General features: G+C 40.7%; 1 protein-coding gene across 11 annotated transcripts in view; it reads left to right on the top strand.

Annotated features, from left to right (window-relative positions):
* Window positions 1-25,089, top strand: part of IKZF1 (IKAROS family zinc finger 1) — a 111,559-nt gene that overhangs the window by 71,307 nt on the left and 15,163 nt on the right. For 9 of the 11 annotated variants that reach the window (XM_032707334.1, XM_032707309.1, XM_032707292.1 and 6 more), the window contains 2 exons: window positions 20,522-20,581; window positions 21,825-22,085. In XM_032707334.1, the coding sequence (XP_032563225.1) occupies window positions 20,522-20,581; window positions 21,825-22,085 (321 nt within the window). Of the gene's footprint in view, window positions 1-18,420; window positions 18,475-20,521; window positions 20,582-21,824; window positions 22,086-25,089 lie in introns of all 11 variants that reach the window. The other 2 variants (XM_032707361.1, XM_032707301.1) reach the window with 2 other exon arrangements.

Here is a 25,089-nt window from a genome sequence, read left to right as displayed (position 1 = left end):
ACAGGATATATGTTATATACCAGGCTTCAAAGGTTTGTTTTGCATGTGCATAGTGTGAAACAGTGTGCTAGAGTGAGGTGCAGAAGACCCAGGTACATGAGTCCATTGGGAATTTGCTGTCAAGCCAGAGACAAGCTCTGATCTATGATCAGAGACTTAGAAAAACATGCACAAATTTTCACAAGGAGAGTGGAAACCAGCCCGCTTAGTGAAGGTGGATTCCTTTATCAAATTTAAAAATGATTGCTACAAGTAATGAAAGGTGAACATTTTCAAAACAAACTGGGAAGTCGTTTCTGGAAGGGAGAGTGAGCCAGCCTGAAAAACAGAGCCACCACAGCCCCAGCGAAGGCTGTGCTTTATTACTGCAGTCCTCTCAGCCCATTCAAAGCCAGGGCAGAGCCACTGAGTAAGCAGGCACATAAAAATTTGATGCTACTATAGCAATGACGAAATCACTGCTTGAGAACAGAATTGACCCTAAAAAGAGTTGTATGTTTCCAGTGATTTCTGTTTAGTTTTGTGAGGAATTTTTTTACTCCTGGCCAATTTGGCAGTAGTATGATCTGTGTTGCCACTGTGTGGCAACATGATATTGGAGTAGTTGGTGAAGCTATGGGGTTATTTTCCCTTTTTTCTCCAGAGCTGTGAAGCTTGTGGACCTGCAGCCAATTTCATGAGCACCCCGTGAGTACTGCTATGTTTTCAGAAGGAGGAACATCAGTGCAAAAGTCAGGGAAAGCCTGGGAACTGTGCAAGTTTTGTTTCTTCAGTGCTGAGTGGCAAGCATTGTTTGAAATGGAGAAATGCAGTGTGTTTAGCTGTGTGGCTTTAGGTACTGAGACTGAGCCTGCAGATCTAATCTGCAGTGAGAGAGAGGAAGTTCTCTTTATCTGAGCAGAAGAGATGTGCCTCAGAGATAAGCCCCATTCTAGCTCTGGAGTTAAAATTATCTAGCAGAATCTGAGCAGTGGCTGCAGCACAACTCAGAAATACCAGGCTTTGGCTGGAAGGTGGGCATATTTTAAACTGGGGAAGACCTCTGTAAGTACAGCTTGCTTGACCACAGGTTATTTTAAAGGGATGACTGTATAGAAAGGTTGGATTGGCTTCCCAACACCGGTCATCCCACTATTCTGTGTTAAACCTTTCTTGTTCTTTGTTGTAGGCTTGCTTTTTCACTTGAGCAAGTTCTCATTCCCCAAAATTGCTCTTCAGAACTGCACCCTTAGTGAAAACTTAACCGCTGGAGTCAGGCATGGTGTAGGGACCACCTGCCTCTACAGAGGTGTCATTTCAGAACAAGCTGCTCTTTTGGTTTTGTTCAGCCACTCCTCACATGTCTGTGATTTCAAGTCCTGTTATGGCGCCTTCTGGGAGGAGACAGTTTCTGGCTGCAGAGAACCTGCAGTGATGCTCTCCCCTCAGATGTGAACTTCCCAGGCTCTGTCCCATGGTGAAGTGTGCAAAAACGGTGTCACTGTGGCTGCATCCCCCGCATTTGAGATTTGCAAGGAAGGATTTACAGCATGGCCATGCCACCACAGCTTTCCCCAGTGTAGAATAAGCCCCTTATGACAAAGAGAGAGGATCCAAGAGCTCCTTTTTTGGAGCTATAGTCCTAAAACCAGGAGCAAACACCATGCATTGCAGCAGGACAGAGATTTATCCCCAAACTTTTTTCATTGAGCTCACTATATGAGGTTTCTTGAAGACTCAGAAGAGGATCTCTCAGGAAAAAGCTTTGCCCCACATATAGGACATAGGTACGCCATAGCAGCCACTGCAGGCTCACCCTCAGCATGTCATTTGTGGTGAACATGTGTGACCACAGCAAGCTGTTAATTTGTGAAGGTGGATCAGGTAGAATCCCAGGATTTTGGCTTCCAGAGACAGCTTGTTGGAAACTGTCATGCATCATACAGTTGCCTTCCTGAACAAGCAAGTGAGCAGAGCAGCAGCCTAAATGCAGGCTAGACCTGCAGCCTGCAATGTGAGGCATCCTCCTGCTCTCTCCCTCCCTCCTTCCCCAGAAAGTGAATTCTGTGTTATAAAGATGCATATGCAGGGAACGCAACTCCTAGTAAAGGAATTTGTTTTCCAAAAAAACCCCATTGGTGTGTGCTTCACTTTCTTTGTTTTTTACACATTTTGAAGTTAGGAATAATGCCTTGTTCTTGTATCCATTGCAGTTTAGGGTCATGTTGCTCAGAAGCATTTAGGTGTCTAAGTTATATGCATAAAAAGAGATCCTGAGAAGGTATCTAATCTATCATTTCACCATCGGCTGTAGTAACAACACAGGCACAAAATAGGAATTTTGGAAGTGGATAACTCCTACTCCTTTGATGTGAGATTTCAATCCTAACATCCTAAAATCCATACCTAAAAATTGGATGAAGGATTGCAGAAAAAAAAAATGGCAGAGCAAGCACAGAATTACTCTCAATTTCCAGCCGAAATGGGCCTGATCCAAAAAGAAAAGTTAAGGCACACGTTTTACTCTTTAGTGTTCACATTCCATTTCCCTTGTTTCTTCTCTCCCCAAAGTGTAATAAATATAACAAAAGTGGAGAAATATGACAGCATGAATTAACTTCCACTCTTCCAAGCCACATATCAGAGTTTAAAGAGGGAAAAAAAAAAAGAGAAGAAACTGAAGAGTAAGGAGAACTTTCACATGAGCCATTTTTTTTTTTACCCTGGAAATGCTACTTCTGAGGAAGTGGCTCTTACCAGAGTAACTTCTAGATTATTTTATGGAACGATGTAAGAACTCATTTGTTCCCTGACCCCTCCTTTAAAAAAAAATAATAATTGAGAGCTTTAGAAAGAATTGCTAATTCCTTCATATAATAGAGTATCTGCATATGATTTTGCCCTCCCTGCTGATTAAGTAACATAATGCAATGGAAAGGTGGATTTAAAATAAAGTTGCCGACACTTTCAGCTTGTGTTGCAATTAATAGAAGAGGAAATATTAATTCTCCGTATTTCATCATTTGAAAGCATCCTGTATTTGTAAGAAGCTGTGATCAGCCAACATCCCCACTATGGATTTGAACTTCCCAAATCTTTAATGGTTTTTGAGTTTGTTTGTCTAAGCTAAGAGCTTTCTGTTCTGATTTTTAACGGTGGCTTAAGGGATTTTTGGACGAAGATCGGTCTCTTCTGGTTCACAGTACTGTGCACCTCAGCATTATATGGACTGACTTCTTGAGCCTGTTTTTTCCTGCTGTGAATATGTGTTGCAATGCTCGGAAGTGGTGGCAGTGGTTGGTGTTGAAGCAGGATGGTTTCTTTAGCACTGAAATGGCCACTGCCAGCTGGGGAACACTGCTGTTCCTGCACCCCTCGTGCTGAGCCTACGTTTCAGATATATTCTTTTAGTTCTTTCCATATTAGAATTTATACAGGAGAAAACAACACATGCACCTATAGAATTCACTATAAAAATTTATTTGCCTTATTGTGGGGTGGACTGGGACCCACTGCTTGGATTTTTTGCCCAGATTTGCAAAGGGAAAACACCTATGTGACACCTATGTGAGGGAAGTGTCAAATTGTCCATGATCCATCTGTACCCTGTCCCCAGCTGGCTGTTATTCATAATTCAGGCTGTGAATGTCTCTGGCTTTCCAAAGCAGAACACTCCTCCTGTTTTCCTAGACTGAAACCATAAGTGAAGAGGTGAGAATATCCCTTCTGCGCTGACATGGCACCTTCCTTTCTGAGTCATTGTCTGTCCTTTTTACCCCCAGAATCCAATTAATTTTGTAACTGACACCTCCAGTGGCTGGATGTTGGAGGAGAGCTGGGGAAGCCCTGATGGCCAGTGTGGTCACTGTGGCTTTGTCTACTGCAGGTGTGGACCTACAACAATTTATCTAGAAGTCAAATGGGAACTAGGCTTTTCTGGGCAGGAGTTGAGCTTCCTATCCATTTGTCCACATAATGGCAAGTAGAAGTAAAAATGAGAAATGATAATTATGCTAGCAAAAGACTTCAGTGGCTTTGGAGCCAAACACAGGAAACAGATGAGGGAGGAATAATGGTAATGAGGCATTACCTCTGTTGTGGTAACACATTTGTTTAATCTTCCCACCACTTTGCTACTAGATCCTAGTAAAATTGGTATCCTACCATAGGCTTATTGTGGCATTAAGTAGAATTCTTTTTCTCCTTGCAAAACAGACTAGAGAAGTCTGATATTGTTTATTCTGCAATTGCACATTGGTGAATCTGTACTTTTGCTGTACAGTTTAAACATTGCTAATAAGCTCTTTCTTGTGTGCGGTGAGTCTGATTTATACAGTACATGATACAGCCCTTGGTGTGAAGGAGACAATGCAAAAATGTTTTTAATTTCTAAAACCTTTTGTACTTAATTTCTTCTCTTTAATATGCCCTTTGAAATAGCAATGTATTTCCAGCCAACAGGAGCCATTTATTCTCTGTTCTCTCTTTTACATGTGTAAATGTACACACATACACATATGTACATGCAAATATGTGTCTATCAGCACACATAAAATTATGTGCCTGCAAAAACAAGTTTCTCTATGTTTATGTTTATGTAAAAACCTAAAACCCATCACATATATGCAAAAGAGCATTTATCTTGAAAGCAGAGCTTTTCATTCTTTTTAAGACCTATCAGACATGCACTCTGCAACGTAAACACATGCCATAAAAATATTTTTTTCAAATCTAAAAGAGGAAAAGGTTAGTTCCTGCTAACTTGCCTGTATCCCTATAAGAAATCTAAGTGTAAATTCCATTTGGGAAGTGGGCAGCAGCTGAGGAAGATCTACTTGTACTCGTTGTGGCTTTTGTAGTCTGCGTAAAGCTGCTGGGCTAAGTCAGCTCTGTAGGTAGATGGGGTCATGGTACTAAAAGGACCACCAGGGAGTTCATGAAAATAGGGGAAGACAGGGTAAGGAAAGAGAAACACACACTCCCTCTCAATCCTTCCTGCAGTCATTCTTTGCCAGAGGCAATGCCCTGAAGAAGCTTTCCTGCCTACCTCTGCTAGCTCAGCAGTGGAAGGGTACATGGGCTCTCAAGACCCTCCCCCACACTTCTTAAATGCTATTCCTCCTTGCATTCAGGTGTTTTATTCACTTAATTTCTTGTAGTGTTATTCAGGTAAGGTCTGTAATGGAGAGACAGGGAAACATTGATGAAGTGGGGTTTTTTTCCAGAAGATTCTTTTACAGTCCTGTACCAAATTTAGGATTGCATAATGAAGCTATGGGGGGACATATGATCCTCAGAGCAGATGGATAGATGGCTGATGTATTGAAATAACCTAATGGAAAGGGACAGTGATATTCAGGGAATCTCCTTATGCACATCGTAGGGAGCTACAGGTGAGTGCAAAATACAACCCCTCATGAAGGCCAGGATAGTTGAGCACAATGCAGTCCCTGGCCTTCTTGTGTGAAAACTAATGTTTGCTGTGCAATGGTGGTTTTTTTCACCCCTCTTTTTTACCCTCAGTGAGACAGAGCACAAATGGTTATATTAGTTGCCTACTTCCTGAGAACACAGTGATCCTCACGTTCTGGGCTGCGGGTTGTGCTTTCATTTTCAGGCCTAGGATGGGAGTTCATCAGATAGCCATAGGCAGCTCTAGCAAACAGCACATTTGCATCAGCAGAAGCAAATTTCACCAGACTTGCTGGGAAGATTTGCTGCAGCATGCCACGGTCCTGCACTACTAACAGCCATTGCACATTTATTCAATAAAAAAGATGACAACAGAAAACAAAACTTTTAACGTTTCTCTTCTACAGACACTTGAGAAGCACCTTACCCTTAAGATGTAAGCCTGTGGTTCGCATCACCTTTGCTCAGACTCCGTGCTGCAACTCCTTTACCTAAATTTGAGGTAAAGGAATTTGGAGCTGAGGATGAGCTATTCTTCATTTGCCCTGGTATCAAGGAGAGCTCTTAGAACTGCTCTGGGGCAAGAGACAATCCTGGTGTCTAACAGATTCCAAGAGTCCAAAGGCCTTCAAGTAGAATACTGGGATCACTGGGATTAGAGTGTCTTATGTGCTCAGAAATGCTCAGCCATTATGATTTTGTCTTTTTGTGTTGGACAGGTCAGACTTGAGTTGCTCTCTTCTAATGAACAAAGCATCATTCATTAGTCCAATATTTTTGTCCCTGGTTGCTGACCAGTTTACCAGGAAGAGGTTGATTTTCTGAAGACCAAGTCTATACACTTGCTGCAGCCTCTGACATACCTGCCTGGCCACGACCTGACTTAACCTGTACAGCCTAGAAGCTCAAACTGTATTTCTGGGTGTGTTTTTAAGTGGTAGAGTTAGCAGGATTTAATTTCCTTTCCTGACTTTGCTGTACTCCATGGTGCAGCATGGCCACGGCACAGATACCAAAGTTTACCTTTGCTAATAAGAAGCAGCAACTAATGTAGAGCTGCTGTGCATTTTAATGTGGAAGGCTTTTCATGTTTTCCATTTGTCTCTCTCTTAGTCCAATCGTGGTGTCTGGATGGTAGTATGAAATTTAGGTGCGTTATGAATCCTGGATTGAACAGTGCTGATGGTCTCTCTCTGGCTTGCAGGAGTTGCAGCTTGGTAGTTCATGGGAAAGAAGGTTTCCTAATGTGTAATGGCATGTTAGGGCACATATTTGGGTGTTTCTGTGCTGAGAATCCATCATGTTTGGTGAAAACGCAATGCAGTGTCTTTTCCTTTGGAATATTTTAAAAGTGCTTTAAACATAAGCTGGGCAGATGCTTTAAAAAGGATTATTCCAAGTAAAAGGCACTTACACTGTCCAAGGCATGCAATTAGGAGCAGAGAGGAAGTTTGACAGAAACTTTGCCTGTTAGACATTTTCAAATATTCCATAAATGCTGAGATAGCAGGAAATGCCAACACTGAATAGATCATCAACCCTTATGGGAGGCCAAGTTTTGATCACCCTCTGAATGCCTGACATCAGTTTTCACAGCACAGACCTTGTTCTAGTTGTGTGTCTTCTGTCCATTTTAGCTCTTGCTGTTGGTGTAAGACTGAGAAGGGGATTGAATTAAGCTTTGGGTTTTTCTGCCGTCATTTTTTTTCAATTGTTTTGTTGTGGGTTTTTTTAATCTCTGAATTTATGTTGTGGCACAGGTTTCCTGGAAAAGGAACTCTGTTGCTCTAGACACTGCACAAACACCAACAGCATTCCCCAAGGAGTTTACAATCTAATTAAGGCTATATATACATAATTGATTAATTAAACCTTACAAGTCCTAGCCAAGGTAAGTGTGAGGTAGGGCAGAATGAAATGTAATCAATTGTGCTGTGGAATCTAAACCATACATAGTATTCTGGAGACCAGAGAGCAAATATATTTTTCTGATAACAGCAGCAAAAAAGTCTGTGTGTTCTTCCAGGGTGCAGTGGGATTGGTTTGGTTCAAAGTACTCAGCTTTGTTTTAAACCTCATGTCTTGAAAAATAAGATTGAAAAATATAAGAGAGGTAAATGTAAATAAAGGAAGGATTTGATGATTGTACATGAGGGAATAAAATAAATATTGTCAGCGGATGATTAGATCATTTGGGGAATCAGGAAATTATTGATTTCCTGACTTCTAATTAGTCTAGATTTTAGTACAGAGAAGCAATTCACTGTATCGCTTGGAGTTTTGGAAAAAGGGGAGAGCTAATTTCCAGCTCTGTGCCTCATTTTTACAGGGAGGAGTCCTGGGTTGTGCAAGTGCAATGAGTGAAATTCCAGCCCAGTGCTGGTGTGACAGAGAAGTGAGTGAGGCTAGTCCTGATAGGCTGAGTAGCTGAGGATAAACTGGGGAGATAAGCCCAAATGTCAGGGTGTCAAATCCATACTCTTGTCCAGGCTTTTCTTTATGCTGAGATGTTTGTGAAGATTTTAGAAAAACACTGTAGCAATTTGGTTCTGAAGTGACATTTCACATCTCATAACTGAACATGTATGAGAAGCACTATGCAGCTGAACTGGAGATGACAGAGTTTTCAGTTTTAGGTCATTTCCCACATAAAAGGTACAGGCTGAGCGCCTTTCTTCTTTTCTTTCTCAGACTACTTATAACTTATACCATACTGGCTTCAGTGTGTGGGGAAATTAAAAACTGTTTGGATATTAAACAGCTTATGCTTTCTTTTTTCTTGAAGTAGTTGCCTTTGGGATTTTTACGTCTCTCTTGGAACAGAGTGGTAGCATGGGAAAAGGCCAGCTGAGGAAAAAGATCATTTCTTTCCTGCTTCTGCATCATGAGTCTGAGGAAGAAAAGTCTACTTTTGACCTTGAGCAATCCTGGATAAGGGAGAACTGGCTGAGGGTTCCAAACATTTGATATCCAGTATTTTATGGGTGTAACCAAGGTTTATTAGGCTGGACAATAATTCTACCTTTGTATAATTCTGGAGGACACATCACAGCCTGTGGGAAGCATTTTCCTAAATACTTAAGTGATACAACCTTTTGGACAACTGCTGCTCCATGGTCCCTAGTCACCTTCTGTGGGACACATGCCAGGAAGGTGACCAGTGCATGGACAGATTTCAGCCTTATGTGTTAGAACACTTGAGAGGCATTTACCTGAATATAAGAATCACTCTGACCAGCAAAATGGCTTTTGGGTCCCCCATTAGAAAAAAGGAAAAAAAAAAAAAAAGAAAAAAAGTCTTATCCCTGTTAAAAAAGAATTGAAAAATGTGCAGATAAGGAAGTAAGGGCACATGATGGATTAAGCATCTTTCCCATGGCCACACAGGAAGTCTGTGACTGAGCTAGGAATTAAACCTAGATTTCCTCAGTCTGCATCCAGTGCCTTATGCCTCTTTGAGGTCATAAAGTTCTGTTTGTTATCAAATTCTCTGTAGGCTGAAGCAGAAGGTTACTCTTTGTGAGACCAAGAATTATTAAAGGATAAGTACTATTCATAATTGCTGAGAAACTGAGAATAGGACTGGATCGAGTATTACCCATTTGTATTCCTATTTAATGTTCTCTTTTTTCCAAATTTACATCAGCAAAAAATTCCCCTTGTGGTATTGCTCCTTGACCAAACTACTTGTGCCTTTCCTTATGGCTAGGGTTGCAGTGGAGGCAAATGCTTAGCTGTTTCCAACTGTTCTGGTTTAACAGTAAGTAACATTATGACTGGCTTGATAGAAGATTATCCTATTTCTGCCTCTTTTGCTTGACATTTCTCATCTAAAGTCAAATAGAAAAATTGCATTCATTTGCTGTGGAGAACATCCGTATCTAATTTCTCTCTTGCAGTACTCATTTGATTTGACAAAACATTATTTCTTGAACTTCTTCATGGCTGGTTTTTGTCTTTTGAAATGCTAAACTACATCAAGAGGGGCTCCACTGAAGTGAAAACCAGACCAGAACTAGTAAAGCCAGAAGAAGGCAGGTAATGCCCCTCAAACCTGAAATATACACCAACCCATCTCTGTACCAGGTAGGATATGACAACCTAGACAAAACCATCATAATGGTCATAGTTCCTCTTACAAACATGTACTGGGTAGCACACAGTTTGGTCACCCTGCCATCTTTAGAAGAATAATGCAGTGTATAAACTCTGCCCTTGTAAACTAGAGGTATTGGTGCTGTATCGGTAGGGAAGTGGAAGAGCAATCAGAGCTGTGGGGTGGGACATTCAGTGGAGGCCTCCAACAGTCATTCCATCTCAAGAACTGTTGCTATTCGTGAGAGGAAGCTGCTAACTCCTTCCTACACATGTAGCGTCACCTCTCCTCTGTCCCACACATTCATTTTAGCTGCAGAACAAAACGCTGATCATGTGACCCAGAAGATACTTTTTAATTCAGAGATAAATGGTAGGGAAAATAGCTGAAACTGTTGATATTCTCAGTGCAAGAGTATTTCAAAGAAAGTGAAGCCTTACTAATGCCCATTTCTTATCACATCCTAACAGCCTCCTTTGTGGGGGAATAGCCACAAATGGTTTTGAGTGTTCTTCCAACAAGATAGCTTTCATGCAGTGATGAAAAATAAATATACCACAGTACACCTTTGTGTAACACTCCTGTCTTCATCTACGTGCAGGATTTCACCACTATCTTCCTGAGAAACTACAAAATTCAGTTAGCCACCAGATAAGATAAAAACTGGCGCTTGACTCAAAAGGGACGCATAACTGTTAGTGTTGTGATATTTATAGAGGGTCATTTCTCAAGTTTGTGCTTTCTACCCAGCCCTTTATCAGACAAATTCTTGGTGAAAAGTCCCTGAGAAATGGAAGAGTGTAAAAAGCTGGTGTTCTTGAAGAGGTTCATGTTCTGCTTTGTATCTCCTTTGCCTGAAAATGGAGAAGAGAAAATTTTTCATGTGAATCTCAAACGCCTTCTGCTCCAGCCAAGTTTCATTCTGAACAAGCGGGACAGAACGGTACATGATCTCAGTGGAAGGACTTCCTAAGCTGTCTGCTTCATCCACTGCCAGCCAGGCAGGATTGCCCAGTTAGGCAATCCCTGCTCTGCTTTAGCCAATTTCCTTCTGTACTCTTCCATCCCTGTTCTCCACAGCTGCCTCCAGCAAAAAAGACCATTGCTTAATCCGCCTTCTCACCCTGAGGCTAAGCATTTGGAAGCCTTTTCTTCATGTTTGACCTCCCTCTTTTCTTTCAGAGAGTTATTTGAGGAGTCCCTTCTCTTGGTTGATATGAAGATAAGGAATGGGCTGGTGGTTAGTTCAGGTTTGGAGGAGTCCAGCTGCACATAGAGCAGGACAGTTTGGTAACTGTCTTAAAGTAGGCAGGAAAGGGAATACACATGAAATGAGTGAAAATCAGACAGGAATAGCAATCTGAAAGATTACTGCAGAGGCAAAAAGGCCAAGTCTCTATATTTTTTCTAGTTTTAAATTTTTTTTAAAAAGCCACTAAGTATAATTCCTGGTCTGTGCTTCCCTTTCTGTCACTTCTCCATAATTCTTAGCATTTCAGTTGGGCTTCTGTCTCTTGGCTGCTTCCTCTTTTCCTGCTTTCCTATATTTCATTATTTGCCTTTCTTCCTCTTAAAGTACTTTTACAACAGAGTGAGGAGGATGTGGAAATGTTACAATGTGACACACAAACTGCAGTGTCACAACTGCAGCTCTTTGGTTTCACCTCCAGGAGTGCAAAGAAGCAGGTCAGGGTGGAGAGGCAGGAGTAGGAGGCTGAGTGAAGGAAGGGAGAGATTTAAAAATAGGGAAGAGAAATGGCAAAAAAATCAGAAAGTTTCCAGCTCGGTAACTTGAGATAATGGCTTTCCACGTAGTTAAAGATAATCCCAAACTGAACCATCACTGTGTCCTTGAACACAAAGGAGAGATGCAGGTAGTGCCAGTCAAGGGTCTCCCACAATAGTACTGCGAAAGATGAGATATAGCCATGACGCATTTCTGAACTTGTCTGTAGAGATGTGAAAACTGAGCAGATTCTACACCTGTATTGTGCACAGTTCATAACATTGTCCTTTCAAAACAACAAACAAACAAATAATGGAACCTCAAAGGAGAAATTATTCTCAGGGCCCATTTCTGGATGTGAAGTAAACCTTTGGAGTGTGACCTGGATAAAAATGAGAAGATGCTGTAGCTTTCTTGAGATATCAGGCAGCTGGAAAAAGTCACTCCTGGGAAGTTTGCTCCAGCTGCTTCCTAGGACACCCATTACTTAGGGATGAATCGCCTCTCCTCTCTTCTCTTTCTCTCCTTCTTTCTCTCCCCATTTTTTTTTATTGATGTCTGAGGTCCCTAGAAGCCTTTCAACTTGACTGATTTAAATTTACATCATAGCAACTGGTGTCAGCGTTGCTCTAAACTTCTAGGCCATAACAGATGCTAAGGAGATAAACAACTGAGGGTTGAGAGGAAATGGGTAATATGTCCAGACTGCTGTGTGTTAGTGGAAGGAGTTAGAGGAACAGTAGATAAAGGTTTCCTGTTAAGCTGGACAAGGGGGAAGCTGTGATGTTTCTCAGCTATGGCTGCAACTGGACTGAAGTTCACAGCATTTTTGGTGTTTGCTATTTCTCCACTCCTCTTCCCTCCCCCTGAGAAGCTCAGCTTGTCTTAAAAATCAGAATATTAATAAAAGTCAAGGAGACTTAAGCTCTGAGATAATTTAGATACTTCAGAATTGCTCTCCACCGCCATATAGTTGCTTCCAGCCTGTGGGGTGTTGCAGTGGACCAAGGATTTCATAGTCTCCCTCTGCTGTAGATGGGAAAACAATGGCTGAACCCCCTCTGAGATTTTAAATCAGAATATAGCAATACATGTCCTTTTTGTTATCCGCTTCTCTACTGATCATCTTACAGGTTGTGTCAAACAGAGTTTGTGAGGAGCTAACAAATGGCTGCCTACACATGCATGCTAAACAGAGGGTGCTCCAGAGGTGACTGGATGTCCAGGATTCAGATATGGAGCTTGAGACAGTGGTCTGATTTCTGAGTGATCAGCATTTTCTGGGGTGATCTATTTTTTTATAATCTAATTTCATTAGCTTCTGAAGTTGGAGAACCTCAAAATATTAGTTGCTTTTGTAGAAATCTGTTAAAGATTTATCTTAAAGTAATTGGTAGGCATATTGTAATGAGTGAAAGAGTTTAGAGAAATTTCAGCAGTATTTGAACACTAGTTAGACCATATTAGGTTATTCTCTTCTATACCTCATCCAGAAATAGAGGCTTTGATGAAAGAATTTCTGTGGTCTGAGTTATGTAGGTTTCTCACATTCATAATAGTCAGTTTTGGGCTCCTTATGCTAATTTATTCAAGTGATGCGATTGGAGACCATTCGGTTCAACAACTATTATTTTGAAAGCCTTTTCCCTTGAAGCTCTGCCAGCAACGTGTTGACTTGGATGCTTTGTTGATCTATCCATGTTAAGAAAACGGTTGCATTTTGATGTAAGATAGTGAGTGATACCTACCATGATGATTGTGACTGTCTGAAGATTGTGATCTTGACTGTGTTTCCAGTGAGTTTCAAATATCAGATTACTCTTTCAAGAGAGAGGTAATTTTTAAACACCTTTTACACTCACCAGCCTAAGATGTTGCTGAGGAACTGTTCAGAGTTTGAGGAAGCTGCACCTGAGCGGATTGCCATGTTGGTCTTTCTCCTCTGGACGCATAATGATACCTGCACCAGAAACTCAACCAAACTTCAGCTTGGAGTTCTCTTCAGCAGCATAGTTCCTTTCTGGTTTTGGAGATACACTTCAGGACAGGAATAGGGACTCCTAAATTCAGTAGTTTCAAAACACAGTTGAGGTATGCTTGCAGAGCAGAGCTAAGAAGTTCAGGTAGGATGCTGTTCCTGATATAATATCTTTTATATATTGAAAATTCTTTAATCTGAACCTCTGTCATATTTTTCTTCACATCCTTTGGAGAAACTGAGGGTTTTTTTAGTAATCTATCCTTATTTTTGAGTCAGCTTTTGCAGAAAGCTAGTGAAATCTGGGTTCTTCTCTTAGCATTGTGTTCAAAGACCCAATACAACACTATTCACCTTGCAGTTGTTCGATGCCTCACAGTAGAGGCATCCAATGTTGGGGATAACTTCTCATAGCACTAATATGGCTAAGGTTGAATTCTGTTTGGGAAAGGGGAGGTGTGCTTGTTTTTCCTGAGGTAAAAACAAGAAAACAGCAAGCATGAAAAATAGTCAGAAATGAAGAAAGACAAGAAGTCTCTTAAAAATGTGTACTAATCTGAGTTTGTAGACTTTCAGAATGATCCAGATCTCTGAGTGCTTGAGAGTCTACCAGCACCGTTTGGAGTTTCTTGCCATTTCAACACAAGAGGACTGATTGCCTGAGGGTACTCCAGGTCCCTGTAGCAAAGCATTGTCTGGATATATGGTGGAAAAGAATAAATTTTGCCCTGAAATCTTTCTCCTCAGGAGCTACCAGGTATATGCACATTGAGAGAATTTCTTTGAGACTTATGTCGAGCAATTTATGCCTCTGCCTCAGAAGTCGTAGATTAGGATTTCCTTTCCCTGGAGTATTGAGCACACTATAATCAAGTAAACAGCATTTTATATTGCAAAACCTTGGATAATATTTATACAACACAAAAAGAAAGATCTTCAATAGCATCTAGAAAAATAACTGGGTGCTCAGGGTTAACAGACCTAAAACAGGCTCTGTACCTCAGCATAATTTTCCTTGCACAGTCCTGAGGGAGAACATCTACTTTATCACTCATAAAGTGATGACTATATTTGATTTGCTCTAAAATAAACTTTAAAATACCCAATATCCCTGGGTTTTTTCCCCTGTGTCTGATGAGGGGGACACAGAAGACTCTGCTCAGCAATTTGTTGTCAGAGTAGTCAAGATAATAAAATTTTCGTAGTGTATTCCCTCTCAAGTGCTGAAATGGCTAAGTTCTTCTCCATTTCAACCTCTCAACTCTTCTCAAAAGAGAAGACTGACAACGTACAGCCTTGGCACGGCATCCAAAGGCACCTTCCCAAACCTAAACACAGCTGCTTTGTCTACTTTTAGATCTACTGACCCTTTGACAGCTGAGGAGCTATGGACACTTGTGAAAATGTTGCCCAAGGCATCTTCATGGTACCTAAATGGTCCCTGGAAAAGTCCCTGTGGCTGTTTCACTGATAGCAAAGGCACAGCACATTAGTTGTTAACATGGATGGACTTGCAAGGGCCTGTTCCTGAGCCCTGTTCCAGGGATGAAATTAAAGACACACAAGCAGCTCACTGAACTGGCACATGTAAAGAGTAAAGTTTGCATGGAAGGGCTAACTTTGCGTTCAGGGCAGGGCAAATGTAGGTGCTCTGAAGCAATAGACAAAACAGTTCATCTCCTTGCCTTTCCCCAAACTACACAACCAAGGGCACTTCACTGATCCCAAGTGGTAGTTTTCTTGTGCAGGGTAACAACTGTTGCCTTCAGCTGATACAGGCCTGGCCAATACCATCTTTGCGTGTTCAGATTTCACAGGCTTTTTCTCTTGATCAGGCAAGCTGGAAATTCCCCCTCTAATGACAGCTCACATTAATTATTTGTAATGATCACCTTAAGTGTGTTGCTGTTTTTTAATTGAGTTTCTGTATTTTTTTAAGCCCTTTGCTCTTTTTAGGGATTCCCACAGTAATGCCCAGGTGAGGACAATTTCCAGCATGGCTTCATGGAATAGCCTGGCTGTCTCTCCCATCTGTGAGGAGCTTCTTTGGTCTGCCTGTTGAATCTCAGCATAGTCATTCCTCTTCTCCAAAACACTGTTCTTTGCAGGTGCACACTTCCCCCCACGTCCTTGCAGCTGCCACATGCAACTGCCTTTAGATAGAATTTTGTTGCATTAGTTGAGGACGGGTTAACAGCCATGAATTTCACTAAAGCATGCTTTATGGAAGGATTAGAGAAGGGAGATACCTTAAAATTTTAGAATATCATATGTCTGAGGCTCTGTTGTTCTTGAGTAACTGTTGCTGTGTGGGAAAGAGCATGTCACCATGTTTGTGCCTGTAGTGTTGCTGGAGAATGCAGTCTCAGCATGTAAAGCAAGAGTATTCACACAGATACACCTGTGTGAGCTGAGAATGATTTCATATATGGTAGTGTTTTTACCTCAGTGTTTTCCCTTGTTACTTAAGGTTACTTTGCTTTTTAAAAATTTCATACTAAAGACCCTTCTGCTACTTCCTCATCCTTTAATGCCCATGTTAAAAAAATCTGATAGAAACAGAATAGACAAAGACTGTAAGGATGAGAATTGTTGTTCTTACCATCATTTGTCAGCAAATTTTTCTCTCCAGTGTGAAAATCTTCCCAGCTTACTTCTCAAAGCAGAAAAGTGTCAATAAAGCCTGTTACCAGCAAGTCTGCAGCAGTTCCCTTAGCTTCTCCATCATGCAGCCAGTAAAAGATATAGAGAACTTCCAGCAGAGGAACCATGGGTTACACATACATGTGAAACTTGAAAAACAGGTTTAACATGGCATTTCTTGATAATGCTCTTTCTCTTGCCTTTAAAACTTAGTTTTACTTGTAGTTCAGATGTTGAACATCAAGCAGCCAGGTAGTTATCAGTCCTTGGGAAAAACAACTTGAATCCAGTACAAAATGTAGCAGCAAGTAGCACATCAAAGACAAGAAATATGAACTAGATCAGCCCCTTGTCTTGGTTACAAATAGTTTCCTGCTGAAACACAAATTTAGAAAGATATATAAAAGGCACCTAGCTTCAAGTGTATAAGTATGTTTGAGGGCATTACTTGAATCTGTCTTTGTCTTTCTGTCTGTCTTTACTGGTGCTTTAGAGGATTCCTGCAGGTAACTAACGGGAGGCTACTGGGAGTCTGCACAATGAAACAGAAGTCACTTTTTGTACCTAGAGAGAACATACTCTGTTGGTTGTTTTGTTCACTTGTTTCCATTCTGAACAGTTCGATCTCATTTCAGCCCCTGGAAAAAACATGTTGATGTGCTTTGCAATGCAGTGAAGCACAGTTCCCTGCTCCTTACTGCTGAGAATGAGCTGTGCATGCTGATGGGCGCTGGTGCTGGCACACTGGGTGGACACCTCCCCACAGCCAGCAGCAGGGAGAAATAGCAGTCGTGGGTGATGGCATGGGTGGAGCTCCTCACACCAGTTGTCCCTTGGGAGATAGCTTATCTGTGCACGCCCGTGTTTCTGGAATAATATACATTTGATTGAAAGCCAAAATTAGAGTAGGGAAGAAATTGGCTGCCAAGACCTGATTGGCACTTGGAGTCAAAGGAAGCAGCATGGACCCTGCAGGGAGGATCTCCTTATCCGTCAGCACCAGTCTGCTCTACCTGCAGGTGTGTCCCAGCAGTTCCTGCTACTACTCTTCTTCCTGTTATTTTTGTTACCCTTTGAAAAGTCTTTATCTTTCAGCATTTTTCACAGAGAGGCACCACAAATGCTTGATTAATAGGGCGATGCAGTGCTATTTGTAGAGAGAGCAAAAAAGTAATTTTAAGAGCACCTCAATGTCTGCTTTTTCTCAAACCAGTTAGTTTGATCAGTCCCATCTACGTTCTGTTGTGTCTTTTGAATTATACTGGAAAAGACTGAAGCCACTGCATAACTAATTATGGTTCCTCTACCCAGACTTTTTGTTGTCCTTTTTCGCTTCCACATGATTCTTCATGTCCCTTCAGAAGCTCATAAGGGAAAGATACTATTAATGGAAACATAATTTAAGTTAAAGAATTGGGTTTGTTGTTGTCAAGTCAGGCTGGTGAACAATGACTCCTGAAGTATTCTGTGGGCAAACAACTTGTATTTCTGGGAATGGCATCCTCCAGCTGCAGCACTCTTGGGTGTTGAAAACAGAGCTGATACCACAGTAAATGACCACGATGTAAAAAGGAAGGGGCAGGGTTTGAATTGCGGGTCCATAGCCAAGTGCTAGACTTTAGGTACACTGTAACAAACCCGAATAGCTGTTAATGTCTTCTTATATCAGAAATAACAAGTGGAATTGCTGGCAATATTCTGAGTTTTGTACCTATGTAAACGAGAAGAGATCCTCTCTGCGTTTGTTGACACATGTTAATATGCTGAGGTGATTTATTTTGGCCTAATAAGCTTTTTTTCATCTTATTCTGCCTTTTTAGCAACATTTTCTATCATTTGTTAGAAAGATGGTGCTAAAAGTTTTTTCTCACTGTAACAGTGATAATGTACTGTCCATATCAGTCAGGTATGATTGCTGCTTGAATAGTTAAAGTGCCTTCATGAGAACTCTTGTCAGACTTTAAAGCTACCATTTAAACAAACATCAACTAACAGCAACAAAATACTTCTGGCTTGTCAAGTGGGCCATTCAAACAAAAAATTGCATGCACCCAAACTATTTGCAGCAACTTGAAGAGAGATCTTTCTCTGCTGTTGGCTACAAAGTACAAGCAAGACATTGCATGGAGCTAAAATTAGCTTATCTGGGTTATTTTAAAAGGAAGGCTAAAGGATAACTTCTTAAAGGCAGGTATATATGCCACAAGATACAGTTAAGTACCTACTAGGGTAAAGGGTCAAACCCCACTACAAATTAAAGGGAGTAAGGGAACTCTCTGTTGTTTAAATGCCACAGAAACTTCAGTGTGATTTCTCTTTCTCTGTTACTCTCTAAATTTCTTTGATAGCCAAGTCTCATGCTTTTTTCTCTTTAAAAATCCCACTGAAGAAGAATATGACTTGGGAGGTGAGTGCCCCCTTCCAAATGGAATTTTGGCCCAGGTACTTAGACCTATGCTGGTGCAAAAGTCTCACAAAACTGAAAGGATTTCACATCTGAGAGGGAGTCCCACAGCTAGAAGAGAAGGTAAATTGGCAACAGATTGAGAACAAATTACTAATTCTTCACATGCCTCTTTTTTCCAGCTGCCTATTTCTCTGTCCTTCGAAAGCCACCCTCTACGTCCAGTTTTCCAGGAGGTCTGTTTGGTTTCTCCTTTCTCCTCACTATTGACTCTTTCACTCATTGCAAAACACCTCCCTTCCCTCTTCACATTGCTCAGCTCTTTCTGGGGAAGTGTGACTCTGTCTCCTCTCATATCATCCTGCCTTCCTGATTGTCCTAGCCTGAGTCTGGTGCGAAGCCAGCTACGCTGCTCTTCAGTGATAAATTATATCATCTCCCCCTCCCCCTTTGACATATCACTTTTTTTTTCTAAGACTTGAATAAACCAACTTTAGCCATAGAATGTAGACCAGTCTTTTTAACATAAATTTCAAATGCTCTTCAGAAAATCCTGAGTGAAGTTTCCAGTAAACATCATAGAGCATAAGAGTATCCTGCTTTTGGGTACTTCTCCACAATCTGAATAGGTGAAAAGGCAGTGGGGGAGAGCTGTCAGTTCAGCGACCCCAAAGCACTCCACACTCCTTGCACAGAAAAGTGGGTTTGTGTTAAACTCCCCTGAATTGCAATAATGTGTACAAAGGAAGTAAAATCCAGAGCCTTTTAAGGTCACCTCCAACCAAATTGAAGTAAATTAATTAATGAGTAATTTCTTAATGGTCTTAGAAGAGCCAGTGAGAAATTATTACCATGATTTATTATAGAACTAAGTAATGTCTTCATGTGTGTATATAGATGCAGATGTGCAAAGAAATCATTTCTACAAAGACTGTATTGAGTAACTGTTTGAGAAACCTGTACAAATGCTGAGTATGTTCTTGATCAGTGCATCTGAAAAATATGATTCACGGGTACGTATCACATCTTTGTACCTCCCCACTGTGGCAGGAGAGGGACAGGAATCTCTCTCACAAAAGAAGTAGAAAACACTGTTATTTCCAGTATAAGTCCCTAGGAAAAAAAAAAAAAAAAGAAAAAGAAAGTATACTCTGCATTCCCATTTCTTATTCAGATTTAATAAAAGTCCCTATTATTTTTATTGAAATGATTTCTCTCTCTTGTTGTGTCTCCTGCATCAGTGGGGCTCACTTCACTAGTTTTCACATAGCAGACATGTTTGCAAGAAGTGTTAAATTTGAACATGGAGATATTTTGTTTGTTAATTAGACCTGTAAGATTTCAGTGGGGACCCAGGGTGTGTTGGGTGGCCTCACTGTCCATCAGCTCTCACTGGCAAAGTGAACTCTTCACCTGAACCGAGCTCCTGCCACGAGCTGCACTGCCAAATGGATGTGGGTATCCGGCCTGGTCTGCGTGGGGACATTCATTGAGCAGTAGGGCTGCAGCAGTCCAGGGGCACAGCTGCAGAGAGCTTTAGTGAAGATTGACTGGATCAATATCCCTATCATTGCTTATACCAAGTAATGAACTCCATCATTACCTGCATCAGTGTGCCCAATGGCATGTTAATTTGTATGTGGCTGCTCATAATATGCAGGGTATAGTATATTTGTGCAACTACTTCTTTTGTAGATACATTGTGAGGACAAACCTTAGAAATATAAACAAAAAATATGCCAATATACACAAAAGTATATATATGTAAAATTGCACCCCCTCTTCTTCCATTGCATAAGACCAGCAGGCGTGAGAAGGAAATAATTCAGTTTCACTTTTTATAATAACAGAGACTAGAAACAAGAATTTATAAGAAAGAGCATATTGGCAAAACATAAATTCTGAGGAAGCTGCACTGTGGGGAGCTGCATTGACCCTTTTGAGACACGTTAGCAAAAGTTTCTCTTGACTTCAGCAGGAATTAATATGCTAGCCAGGGGAATACCCAAGAGACATGCATTTAGAAAACATGATAAAACTTGTTGGCTGTTTTGGAAGAAAAGGGCATTTTCACAAATGGGAATTGTTCTAGACAAGTCAGGATTCCCCCTGCCAGCTGTCCTGCTGCTGTTCCTCCTTCATCCTAAACTACTTGTGTTGCTTCTGTGATGGTAGTTCTGTCTTTCTCCTAGGTATTTATCTGATAGCAATAATGCCATCTTCTTTTATATTTACTGCTAGCAGTACCACAAACCAGCCTCTTGTTTGCCTTCTTTATTGCAGCTGCATACGGGGCGGAAGGCTTTAGGGACTTTCATGCAATAATTCCCAAATCTTTTTCCAGTAAGTATACTGCAAATTCAGCTCACTACAGAGCATTTCCATCTAGTTCCTATTTTTATGACTGTTGTTTGTGTCATTTCACTTCTGAATAATGTACTGCATGTACTACCAAAGAGCTTAAGTAGTCTGATCTTTTGGCTTTGTTCACATGTATGTTGTTTTAACTTAATAGAAATCTGCTTCAAAAGCCACCTTCTCCAAATCCCTGTCAGGCAAGGAGCTTATAATTGTTTTGCATAAATATGTGTATTTATTAGTTGTTATTATTATATTATATTATTTATTTATTATTATTAAAAGAGAAAAATTGGTGTGTAAATTATGGAAAATCTTGTAATATGCTCAAGCCAAATAATTCTTTTGCTTCTGTTTGCCATGGTGAAAACAGCAGTATGGGGTTGTAGTCCACTAAATTTGCAGAATCACTTCTCTTTAGCCAGTTATGCCATCTTTGTAAATCATTGTTTGGTCATTGATTTTTTTTTTCCATATGACTATATTATTCCCCTTTTTAGGACATATGTTTTAAGGGAAAACTGCTTATTATGATATGTGCTTATTCTGTCTTGCATATGATTTCTATTAAAAATGCAGTGTCTGAAAAATCATTAAAATGCCTAGATTGGTAGACTTTTTAAAACGTATCCAGTCAAGCAGTATTCAGAAATGTGAACACCTTTAGGCTTCTGTTTACCAGTAAGATTTTGAGTTAGATACTCTTGTCAGTCACATCCATGCCGTCCTTCTGGGACACGTGGGAGGTTGCAGGGTGTATCAGAGAAGAGTTTGTCAAAGCTGTCCCTTTCAAAGGAATATCAGGGTCTTTAATGCATTTTCTGTTGATTTTCATCCATTGTCTTTGATTACTTACTTTCACAATTGTTTCTGACAAACCCCTGTGAAGTGGATTCATTTTAAGTTTCATTCCAGTTAGCCTGAATTGTCAAAATGAAATCTATAGATGCAAAAATCTCAAAGTGACCTACAGACAAACCTGTCATGTTGTTTGGGTTCCCAGCTACCTGGATGCCTCGTATTTGTTTTACTGATATTCACTGTTCATTGCTACATGTGTTACAAACTCATCACATTGCCCATAGAATTTTAGTTGTGTTCATAGCTTTCGTTGTTCAGATATATTGTACATGCTGTTTGGAAGTTAACCCCTTTCATGTGATTGTTTATTTGCCACAATATTTGTTCTGTAACAAACTGAGTGGCATCCTGTATTGTTTTTTTTCAGCTGGTAATATTAAAATAGAGACTCATAGTGATGAAGAGAATGGGCGTGCCTGTGAAATGAATGGGGAAGAATGTGCAGAGGATTTACGAATGCTTGATGCTACAGGAGAGAAAATGAATGGCTCACACAATGGCCCAGGCAGCAAGGCTATGTCAGGAGTTGGAGGCATTCGACTTCCTAACGGAAAGCTAAAATGTGATATCTGTGGGATAATTTGCATCGGTCCCAATGTGCTCATGGTTCACAAACGAAGCCACACTGGTAAGGCCTGACATAGTTTTTCCTTTAGTTGACGAGAATTGGCCACATATTAGTAACTAAGACTTATTTTCTGTATCATGCACGTGTTGCCTCTTGTAAGGTAATACAGCATTAGTGACTATTTGTAACTCAGTTATTTTGGTACACTCTTTTGGACAGCATAGGAATTGAGACGACTTCTTCATGGAAGTCCATCTATTGGGCTAGAAATTGTGCTGTTTTTTTGGTTTGAAGCTACAAAAAATCAATTAAAAAAAAAGGTAAAGAAGATGTGTAAGTCTTGTTTAATTTCTAAGGAATCTCTAAGAATTGCTGAAGACAAACCCATTTGTTGAGTTTAACTCTGAAATTGACCCAACTGTAATGTTTCCAACAAAGCAACAAAGCTCATTATGGATCAGTGATTGTGAAAGTGACTGGTAAAATACATGTTAAGAGAATGGTTTAATTGTATGTCCAATGTTTCATGGAGTAAAAACAGGTATTGTCACTGGTCAAATCTGCACTAAAGGGTTTCGTCTGACATGCTAAAAGAGACATAAAAAAAAGACATCCATAGGGGTGGCTTTTCATTATACAGTGCTGTAAATTTCTTGCCTCAATTTTCTAATTCTGAATAGTCTCAGAGTCCAAAAATGAAGAGGCTGAAACAAATGAAGAAGTAAAGACCAGGGTGAGTCTCACCTTGCCTGATATATAAGCTGTCTAAAAATTAGACTTCTGATCTAAACTCTAATATCATCCATAATCAGATGAGAACTGAACTCTAGTGTTGTGCCATACAAATTACTTTGAAAATAGAGTATTTAGCATTTTTTGCATGAATATTCAAATGAGAGGGAATTTTAAAATATTTTTAAGGTAAGAACAACCTGTTTGATAGTTAGATTCCACTGAAATAATTGTGCCAGTAAACACATGAATACTTTCTTCCTCCACATATCCACAGTCATGCTTAAACAACTTCCCCAGAATTACTAATGCTTGAGATTAGCAGAGCATTTTCGGAGTTTCGTGGAGAGGATTCAGGAAGAGACACCCCGAGTGTTGTCGTGTCCCCCGCCCCCCTCCCCCCAGTGTTACTCTCTTTCATTGTAACTGTGTTTGTTCAAGCTATGGAAGGGTGGGATCTGCTAATGTAAGGTGGGTTAACCACCTTCAGAAGCAGTACTGTTACATTGCCTGCTTCCAAGTACTCTTCACTTCCATGTGAAAAATCCCTCTGTCAGAGAAGATCAGATAATTATCTTTATTGGAAAAGCCACAGCTAGTTCTCAGAACAGAGGCTGTAGCCTACATCCTAGATACAATAAAGTGCTTGATGGTTGATTGTTTTCCTTTTTTTTTTTTATTAAATGTTAATATGATCATTTAGAAGTTGATAAAATGTGTATGAAAATTATTTGTACATTTTTTAAAAGACCCATGGGCTTGAAAGGGATGCTGTAGTAGTTGAAACAATATGTTGCAACTTAAAATGTACTTAGAGGTAGAAGTCTTCATGCTTGTTTAAGCAGACTGCTTTTTTATTTAAAAAATAACCTCCTGTTGCTGCTTCAGAAGAGCTGTTTTGGGTCCTGAGGGTCCCTGCCAGTGCTTGCACCAGGGCTGAACGGTTTGTGTAAGGATACACCTGACTTTAGGGAGGCAGTGGGCAGAGCTGCCTTTGTTTAAAGCACTCATTTCTGTGTGCTTCAGAGACTGAGTCTCTGAAGAATGAGCTGGGCTGCCTGGTCCCTGTGACAGCATCCCCAGGGGCTACCTCACTGGGTGCCAGGTCTTTTCCCTGGCACAGAAAGTCAGTTACCCGAACTCCTTGCCTGGCAGAGGGACCTGTGTGCCTGCCAAGAGTGCTCAGGGTGCTGCCACACAAGAACTGTCACTCCAAGACTTCTGCACACTTTGCAGAGTCCTCCCCTTGCCAACGAGACCCTCTTTTAATCAGGGAATGTAGTTCAAGCCTACAGTGGAAGCACCCCACAAGAGGCACTTTGCTCAGGACGACATCCTTCTTTTGCACTTAGTAAAACTAAAGGATGTGGAGTGTTGTTCCTGGGTCCTTCCATGGAAAGAATGCCTTTGCTTTCCCTCCGACCTTGTTCTCAGCTCCTCTCCTGAGCAGCCTCTTTGAGGGAGCTCAGGTAGTTTTTCAGGGGCTGCCAAGGGAGTGGAAGTTTGGAGCTGGTAGTTTAAATTAAAGGGACGTCATGAGGAAACAGTGGTGACTGCTTTTCCTTTCAGCTGCACTGTGAAAATTAAAGTAGAAATGGGATATACTATTACAGACATTTAACTGACTATGCCAAAGCCCATTTCAATACATGCCTGGTGAAGGAATAAGCCTCGCAAATGAATTACTTTGCTGCTAATTCATGTAAAACCTGCATATGCCGTGAGGTTTTCTTAAATAAATATTTGATAAGTGAACAAAACTCTAGCACACTAAAGTGCCAAAATAAAATGACTGCCTGACCTGATAAAAGGCATAATTACTTTTAATGAATACACCTGCCAAGTGCAGATATGCAGAGCAGCACCTGATATTTCTGCCCCCTCCTGTCTGCAGGCAGCTGTGCAGCACTGGCTACTTCCTAGCCCCTTACCTGTTGCTCCATCTGCAGAGCAAATCCTCCTCACAGATGCCCAACTCTTCTCACTCTCCTTCCCTTTCAGTACGTTGATTTTCTCCAGCTTGCCGTTGTCTTGCTTGGTGTTTAGGAAAAAGGAGATCTAGAAAGGAGAAAGAAACTCCCACTCGGTGGTGCTGATACCTCAGGGTATAGGTTCAGGTTTCACTTGCTCAGTGTGCACTTATGTGTATGTATGTGCATATATGTGTGTGCGTGCATAGGTATATGTGTTGCCTCCTTATATGTACAGTGCTGTAGCTTAAGTCACCAGTTACGTCACTTAAATCTTTTTAGTTGGGTGTGAATGTCTTGAATTTATTTAGGAAACCAATGCCCATTGAGGAATGAGCATTAAAAAAAAAAAAAAAAATAAA

Source organism: Chiroxiphia lanceolata, chromosome 1, assembly GCF_009829145.1.
Source record: "Chiroxiphia lanceolata isolate bChiLan1 chromosome 1, bChiLan1.pri, whole genome shotgun sequence".
In the NCBI taxonomy this organism is placed as follows: domain Eukaryota; kingdom Metazoa; phylum Chordata; class Aves; order Passeriformes; family Pipridae; genus Chiroxiphia; species Chiroxiphia lanceolata.
This window is presented reverse-complemented; position numbering and strand designations above follow the sequence as displayed.